This window comes from Leucoraja erinacea, chromosome 16 (genome assembly GCF_028641065.1).
Source record: "Leucoraja erinacea ecotype New England chromosome 16, Leri_hhj_1, whole genome shotgun sequence".
Lineage (NCBI taxonomy): Eukaryota > Metazoa > Chordata > Chondrichthyes > Rajiformes > Rajidae > Leucoraja > Leucoraja erinaceus.
The window spans coordinates 26,043,789-26,053,016 of record NC_073392.1 but is presented as its reverse complement, the minus strand read 5'-3'; the positions used below and the strand labels follow the sequence as shown (position 1 = coordinate 26,053,016).

The 9,228-nt window shown below is 44.7% G+C and overlaps 1 protein-coding gene across 1 annotated transcript; it reads right to left on the bottom strand.

Annotated features, from left to right (window-relative positions):
- Window positions 1-2,295: 2,295 nt before the first annotated feature.
- On the bottom strand, window positions 2,296-9,110 carry LOC129704681 (monoacylglycerol lipase-like). The gene is made up of 3 exons (XM_055647970.1): window positions 8,879-9,110; window positions 7,196-7,411; window positions 2,296-3,640 (listed from the first exon to the last, which is right to left on the bottom strand). Exons 1-3 carry the CDS (start codon window positions 8,966-8,968, stop codon window positions 3,530-3,532), a joined length of 417 nt encoding a protein of 138 aa, XP_055503945.1. The 5' UTR covers window positions 8,969-9,110; the 3' UTR covers window positions 2,296-3,529.
- Window positions 9,111-9,228: the final 118 nt, after the last annotated feature.

Here is a 9,228-nt window from a genome sequence, read left to right as displayed (position 1 = left end):
CAACTAATGCAAACAGCCCGACGTGCACAAATCAAATCGAACGTCGACCTACAGCTTTAGGCTGTGCACGCCATACGCAAAAAGAAGAAGAGGTTCAGTCCCTTTGGCCCATCAAGTCCACACTGACCATTGATTAACTAGTTCTGTTATCCCACTTTCTCATCCACTCCCTACACCCTAGGGGCAATTTTTTTTTGTTGTTAATTAATCTGCAAACCCAAACCTGCAATTTACCTGCAAATCCTCACGTCTTGGGGATGTGTGAGGAAACCAGAGCACCTGTAGGAAACCCACGCGGTCACAGGGAGAACGTGCAAACTCCGCACACGGACAACACCCGAGGTCGGGATCGAACCGGGGTCTCGAGCTACGAGGCAGCAACTCTACCAGGTCCGCCACTGTGTGCCACCTCATTTGGTCGATCTGTCATTGTACTTCAATGGTTTACTGCTCTGCTCTGGATTGACTTACAATCTTGCACATTCTGCTTTTATGATCGTCGCTCCAGTTATTACTGTATTTATCATTACTGTGTGCACACTGTTTATTCTGTGAACTTCATGGGAACAAGGAATTTCATGGCATAGTCACTTGTTTATCATCAAAAATCTATCTTTACATTTTTCACATTTTCTGCCCCCCTTGAACTTTGTCCCAATGAACTCTTTGTACAGAATAAGCCCCATTTGCTGATGCTCCCAACAGCCAATGTCAGATGTAGTAGAATGAATAATGACTGCCACTGAGCCTGATGAATTCAATTTGCCAGAACCTCTAGATATAATTGGAAAGTGTCAGCAGGTAAAATGAACTGAGACTAAAAGCTCCCATCCCATTCTCCGGTGACATTTCACGCTGTCACAGCAGATACGTTGTGTCTTGGAGGAAATTAGTTCTGCTTTTGTACCAGATTGAAAGTTTACGTTTGCAAATATGTCTAATAATGTGGAAACACAAGGAGCTGCAGATGCTGGTATCTTGCATTGTGTAACTCGCCAGGTCAGGCAGCATCTCTGGAGAAGATGGAGAGAAGACGTTTCAGCTCGGGACCTTTCTTTGTACTGATTGTACTCGGGGAGAGAAAAATGGAAAATAGAGGTGGGGCTGGGATAAAACCTGGCAAGTGATAGGTGGATGCAGGTGATGGGGGATTGATTGACAAATGAGTGGACAAAGGCTGGAGATGAAAAGAAGAAAAGGGGGATCCAGCAGGCCTTGGCGGACGGAGGGAGGGCAAGTGCTTAGCAAAATGGTCCCTGAGTCTACGCTTGGTCTTGGCGATGTAGAGGTCACGTCGGGAACACTGGATGCAGAGGGGGTTCTGTCTTATGAATTCAATGTCCATCCCATTTATTTGTAAGCTACCCAGGTGGAATACAAGGTGCTGTTGCTCTGGGTCTAAACTTCCCTTGCTTCTGTGGCACAGAATAACACTAGAGAGACTCCCGTTGCTCCAGTTTCCTCCCACATCCCAAAGACTTGCTGGCCCTCTGTAAATTACCTTTAGTGGGTTGGGAGTGGATGTGAAAGTGGGATAACATAGAACTAACATAAATGTGTGATCCATGGTCAATTGGAATATTTATAAAACCTTTATAGAAACATAGAAAATAGGTGCACGAGTAGGCCATTCGGTCCGTTGAGCCAGCACAGCCATTCAATATGATCATGGCTGATCATCCAAAATCAGTACCCTTATTTCCTGCTTGATGCTATCCCCAACCTCCCTGCTGCTGTTATGAAATTTCAGGATATACTAATCTACTGGACCCGGTGAGGTGAAGGGCTTGTTTCCATGCCGTATCTCTAAACTAAAGGTGGCAGCAATAGAGTTGCAGACTAACAGCACCAGAGACCTGGATTAGTTCCAGACTGTGGGTGCTGTTTGTCCGGAGTTTGCATGTTCTCCTTGTGACTGTGTGGACTTTCCCCGGGTGCTCCGGTTTCCTCCCACATTCGAAAGGCTTACAGGTTTGTGGGTTAATTGGCTTTTGTAAGTTATCCCTAGTGTAAAATAGAATTATTATATGGGTAGACAAAAGTGCTGGAGAAACTCAGCGAGTGAAGCAGCATCTATGGAGCGAAGGAAATAGGCAACGTTTCGAGCCGAAACGTTGCCTATTTCCTTCGCTCCATAGATGCTGCCTCACCCGCTGAGTTTCTCCAGCACTTTTGTCTACCTTCGATTTTCCAGCATCTGCAGTTCCTTCTTTAAACTATTAAATAGTGATTGTGTGTGGGCTGAAGAGCCTGTTTCCATGCTCTATCTCTAAAACTAAAAACTAAACAAATGTAAATATATTTTGTATGGTTGTTTGTTTGTGTGTTTGAGTCTATGTCCCTGTGATGCAGCTGTAAGCAAGAATTTTTCATTGTACTTGTACCTCACCATACTTGAGCATACGGCAACAAACTTTAATTTGAGTGATGACTTGAGGAAAAAAAGCTGAATTTGACGACGGAGATTATATTCCCAGAATAAATCATTTAATATAGAAACTACCTAGCAATTCCAACGAGCAGAGAATTTTTTTAGGAGGAATCAAAAAGAAAAAATAACGTAACTCTTTTAATATTGAAGCCGGCCATGTGCTTTCACGGCAATGTTCTGCACAATGTGCTGCCATTTTATTCACTTTGCATAAATTGAGTACAGAAGAAGATAAGTAATTTCTTATTCAGTTTGTGATTGAGGGAAGATGCAACTTTTGGCCCGGTCTAAGAAGCATCGACCATCCACTTTCAGTTCATCTCATCTAAAGAACGTATGCTTCGGATTACTCAACGCCAGCTAGAAGTTGTAATCTGTGCATGGCTGAGCCTACAATATTGAAAGGCGCTCCACAAACCAGCGCTAAAGTCTTGGTTCAAAGCATCTCAAATAAATCTGATTATTAATCAGTTGTGTCTTGGTGCCATACAATATGCAAAAGCAATATTTGAAAGATGGATATTTTAAGATGGCAGCTCATCATTCCTTGTCTGTCCTCTTATTTAACGCAGTTGAGTTAGTTCTTTTGTCCTCGGGAACGTTTGGTACTAAGGCAACTTGCTTTGAAAGTCTTAAAAGTATGTGCATGCTATCCAAGTCTCAGACGCGGACATGTTAAGATATTAAACTCAACAGTGTGGCAGGCGTGAGTCTTGGAAGTGATGCTGAATTTGGTCTTGAACCCACTTTGTTGCATTACTAACCCATCCTCTGAAAAGTGTAATATGCCATACAACACTGAGAGTTCCTGTGACAGAGCCTCTTAACCAGGGCATGAGGAAAGGTCCTTGATGAACAACTGATAAGCTGGTTTGGAGAAACTCCGAAGATGATAGGAAGAAGTGGGTAAAACGAGAAGGGAAGCACTCAAAGTCTGTTTCCAAAGCTCCAATGAAAGTAGCTAAACAGTTTTTTTTCTTTAAAAAAAAAAATTATTGTGGGGAAAAAAAACTGAGTTGCTTCTGATTTGTGAAGGTTTGAAGTTAGTTTTTTCTCAACTGATTCTACTCCTCTAAAACTTCCCATGTCGCAATCTGCTCAGGTTGCTGCTGGTAACCGATCCTGGAGCCACGTTCTAATCAGTTTCAGCACCTTGCTACGCACAGGGAGAGGTTCGTAATGAAGTTCGTGAGAGGCGTTCACAAAGGTCTGTCGGAAATTGATAAGAGTGAGAGTCAACAATAACGGAATATCAAAAGATTGATAGATGATCCATCATTATGCCTCAAAACAAAATCACAACAATGCTTCGCAAACACAAATGTACTCAGAACATAGAACAAGTACAGCACAGAAACAGGCCCTTCGGCCCATAATGTCTGGCCAAAGATGATGCCAAGACCAACTGTTATCTGCCTGCACATAATCCATATCCCTCTATTTCTTGCATAACCATGTATCCATGTATAACCATGCGCTTATTCAAAAGTCACAAATGCCTCCAGTGTATCTGCCTTGTTCCAGGCATCCACCATCCTCTGGGTGTTAAACAAAATAGTTCTGCACATGTCCTTTAAACTTTTCCCCTCACACCTTAAAGCTATGCCCCTCTGGTACATGATATTTCCACCCTGGGGGCGGGGAAAGGTTCTTACTCTCTACCCTCTCTATCGGGACCAAAGGAAAATAGCTGGAAGAAAGGGGTACGGGGAAGGCATGGGGCAAGAGCTGGCAAGTGATAGGTGGATCCAGAGTGGAGAGAGCAACTGAGGCTGGAGGTGATCAGTGGAGAAGGCAAAAGGGTGCGGATGGTGGAGTCTGATGAGCAAGATGGGGAGTGAAATGTAGAACCAGAGGGAGGGGTGGTTGGGAGGAATAATGGGGAACCAGGAATAGTAAGGTGTGGAGGGGGGGGGGGGGGGATGATGAGAGGGAGGTTCAACCTTCATACCATTAGGTTATAATCTACCCGAGCGGAATATGAGGTGCTGTTCCTCCAGCAGGCCTTGGCGGACTGAGGGCAAGTGCGTAGCGAAATGGTCCCTGAGTTTACGCTTGGTCTTGCTGATGTAAATGAGATCACATCGGGAACACCAGATGCAGAGGATGAGGTTAGAGAAAGTGCACAAGAGGTTCTGTCTCATGAATTCAATGTTCATCCCATTTAATTGTAAGCTACCCAGGTGGAATACAAGGTGTTGTTACTCACGGTCTAAACTTCCCTTGCTTCTGTGGCACAGAATAACACTAGAGAGACTCCCGGTGCTCCAGTTTCCTCCCACATCCCAAAGACATACAGGTTTGTAGGTTGAAGGTAGACAGTGGGACAGGCAGCATCTCTGGAGAGAAGGAATGGGTGATGTTTCAGGTCGAGACCCTTCTTCAGACTTCCCCTGACATCAGCCTGAAGAAGGGTCTCAACCCAAAATGTCACCCATTCCTTCTCTTCAGAGATGCTGCCTGTCCCGCTGAGTTACTCCAGCATTTTGTGTCCACCTTTGATTTAAACCATCACCTGCAGTTCTTTCTTACACAGGTTTGTAGGTTAGTTGGCCCACTGTAAATTACCTTTAGTGTGTTGGGAGTGGATGTGAAAGTGGGATAACGTAGAACTAGCATGATTGTGTGATCCATGGTCAATTGGAATATTTATAAAAACTTTATGAAATTTCAGAACATGCTAATCTACTGGGCCCGGTGAGGTGAAGGGCTTGTTTCCACGATGTATCTCTAAACTAAAGGTGGCAGTGATAGAGTTGCTGCCTAACAGCACCAGGGACCCGGATTAGATCCAGACTGTGGGTGCTGTTTGTACGGAGTTTGCACGTTCTCGCTGTGACTGTGTGGATTTTCTCCGGGTGCTCTGGTTTCCTCCCACATTCCAAAGACATACAGGTTTGTGGGTTAATTGGCTTCTGTAAATTATCCCTAGTGTAAAATAGAACTATTATACGGGTGATTGATGGTCAGTGTGGATTGGGTGGGCTGAAGAGCCTGTTTCCATGCTGTATCTCTAAAATTAAAAACTAAACAAATTTATATATATTTAACCTGTGGCGGTTACGTCATCGCTCAACGGCATGCCGGGCCGTGACGTCATCGCGCAATGCCACGCGCTAGGCGTACGCCGTCAAGACGGTGTGTACGGCGTAGAGACGCTGTGTACGGCCTCTGCGGCTGCGGGCCGGCAGGCCGTTGCCGCGCGGAATTTTTGGACAGTGTCAGTTTTTCGGAGCCCCACGCGATGTCGGGACCAGCCCCGCACAACTCCATACAGCTCCGGCGATCGAAGTGGGACCGGCCCCACGAGGCCGTATAGCTCAAGCGACTACGTTAGGTCGCGCTAGCCGCATGCAGTCGCATGCTGGTGGGACAGGCCCTTTACCGCGTCAGAGACCTGGGTTCGACACTGACCACGGGTGTTTGTACGGAGTTTGTACGTTCTCCCCATGACCTGTGTGGGTTTCCCCCGGGATCACCCACACTCCAAAGACGTACAGGTTTACAGGCTAATTGGCTTGGCACAATTGCAAATTGTCCCTAGTGCGTGTAGGATAGTGTAAGTGTGTGGGGTGATTACAGATTGGTGCAGACACGGTGGGCCAAAGGGCCTGTTTCCGCGCTGTATCTCTATCCTAAACTAAACAGATGCGGCGGAGATGGAGAAACTGGGAGAAAGGAGTGGCGTTGTTGCAAGAGGCAGGGTGGGAGGAGGTGTAGTCAAGGTCGCTGTGGGAGTCGGGTTTGTAGCTGATGTCTACGGATAGTCTGTCTCCTGAGATTCCAGTGAGTGGTTCATTAGTTCTAAATAGCCACTAATTCGATTTTACCAATATTGATTTAAAAGGGAGCATTGGAATAATCAGATAGGATTCAATTCAATCTAAAGACTGCATGTGTAGGAAGGAACGGCAGATGCTGTTTTACACTGAAGATAGACACAAATTGCTGGAGTAACTCGAGCTGCCTGTCTGGATAAACATTCGTCTGAGTCACCTGCTTTTGATATTTCGGGCTGGGGCTGAATAAAAGGTGCTGGAGGAGCTCAATGGGTCTCTTGAACAAAACCAAAAGGTACGGGATAAAGGGTCCTGACCCAAAACATCACCCATCCATGTTCTCCAGAGATGCTGCCTAACCCGCTGTGTTACTCCAGCACTTTGTGTCCATCTTTGTCACAAACCAGCATCTGCAGTTTGTTTCTAGGGTAAGGGGATACCCTTGACAGATATGCGGTATGGTGGCAGAGACCTGGGTTTCATCCTGACTATGGCTGCTGCCTGCACATACAGAGTTTGTACTTTCTCCCAGTGACCGCGTGGGTTTTCCCCAGGGGCTCTGGTTTCCTTCCACACTCCAAAGATGGACATATCTGTAGGTTAATTGGCATCGGTAAAGATTGTAAATTGACCCTAGTGTGTAGGATAGTGCTAGTGTATGAGGTAATCATTGGTTGACGCAGACTCAGTGGGTCGGAGGTCCTATTTCCGCTCTATATCTCTAAGCCAAACTAAACTAAAGATTGTTAGTGTTGAATATCCAAAATAATTGGGCATGGTAACTTTTAAGAGTAATTACCAATTTCAATTTTGTACTCATGTTTTTTTTGCACCGCATCCGCTATGTTCTTGTTTCCAACTTTGAATGCACTTGTAACTGGTATTAGATAAGTTTGTCGTGGGCACACCACACACTTGATTGTCCAACGGATTTCAGAGTTAAAAGAGCTTGTGTTACACCAGATTTAGTGGGAAAATGTGTCACCTTAAATGTTTTGTCCATGCTGCCCAACTTCCCGTACATAATGTAGGATCCCCTGATGTCTGATAGAGTATCCGCATCGCCGTGCATTATTAGTACCGGTGAGGTGATGGTTGGGAACAATTTCTCGATCGTGTTTAGCGCATTCAACACCTCAAAAGCAAATTTCACAGTCACGGGTCCATGGTAGACGAGAGGATCATTTATATAAGTCGACACCTGCAATGATAAAAAGACTGTTCAGCACACTGGGATCACAGTGCTGATCAACAGCTGAGTCAATTATTTGAAGGCAAAACAAGAAGAGGATTGTTTGCAAGTTTTTTTTTAATTGCAAAGTCCAGCCAAAGACCCAAGAATATAAAAATGCTCTCTGTAAAAACCTCCGACTTGCTTAAAATTTGGACAAGACTAGAAATGTAATTTATCTAGGAGATCGGTTATAGGAGACGGGGTGGGTTTGCTGATGGTGAAAAGGACACAAAGTGGTGGAGTAACTCAGCAGGTCAGGCAGCAACTCTGGAGGACATGGATAGGTGACGTTTTAGGACGAGGCCATTCTTCAGACCCGAAACGTCACCTACCCGTGTTCTCCAGAGATGCTGCCTGACCTGTGTCCTTTTGTCCCAGCATCGACAGTTCTTTGTTTCTCCATTTTGATGAGGGTGAGTTGGCCAAACTTAAGCAAAAACAGGCAAACGTTAAAATATTTGGAGAACAAGGGAATTGCAGGTGCTGGTTTACAAAAATAGACACAGTGCTGGAGTAAGTCAGTGGGTCAAGGCAGCAATACAGAAAATGGATAGGTGACATTTTGTGTTGCGACCTTCATGTGTCACTCCAGCACTTTGTGTCTTTTTTCACTTAAAGTGTTTGTCTACTCTACACCTGTTGTAGGTCAACCAAGCCTTAACCTTGGTCAATGACATTGGAGGGTATTAGCTTTATGGAGAGGTTGGACAAACTTGGGTTGTTTTCTCTGGAGCGTCAGAGGCTGAGGGGAGACCCAATAGAAGTATATTCAATTATGAGATGCACAGATAGGGTAAACAGTCGGAAGCTTTTTTTCCCAGGGTGGAAACGTCAAAGTCAAAACGTCAACTTAGATGAGGCATCTTGAGATATTTTAGGTTTATTATTGTCACGTGTACTGATGTAATGTGAAAAGCTTTGCTTTGCATGCTATCCAAACAGAGCAGATATACTGCACTGTACATAAATACAATTAAGTCAAACTTGAGTACAATAGGTAGAGCAAAAGGGGGAGATACAGAGTGCAGAATATAGTTCTCAGCATTGTAGCGCATCAGTTTCACAGACAAATTTAAAAGATACGTAGACAGGTGCAGGGCTAGGAAAGGTTTAGAGGGATACGGGTCAAAAGCGGTTGGGTGGAACTAGCTCAGATGGGGCATTGCAGTTGGCATGAAGGAGATAGGCTAACTGGTCTGAAGAAGGGTCTCGACCCGAAACCTCACCCATTGTTTCTCTCCACAGATGCTGCCACGCCTACTGAGTTACTCCAGTTTTTTGTGTCTATCAGAATGGGCTGAAGTGCATATTTCCAAATGCTTTCTTTTCCTTATCCTTGCTGATACAACATTCTTAAACTCAATCAATCACATAGAACCTATTAAATTCTTTACTTAAATAGCGCAAGAAGAGAGATAAAAACAATGGACACACCTGACGATTGTCTGATGATATTGCTAGTGGATCGATGTATCCCAGGGGTAGCCGTGGTAACATGTGATACAGCAATTTGGCTAATAGCATCTAGAGTGGATAAATCAAAGCAATTTGAGTCAAATCTTTGTCCGTGATGAGCTGCTGAAGTTTTAGTGATACAGCATGGAAACAGGCCCACCGAGGCCATGTTGACCAGCATTCACCCGTATACTAGTTCTATCCTACACGCTAGGGACAATTTACAGAGGCCAATTAAAGACAGCTGGCGTCATATCAGGGTCGCCCAAAGATTTTGAACATTTCAAAATCCAGCAGCGACAAAACAAATGTTGCGACACTTGAAAAAA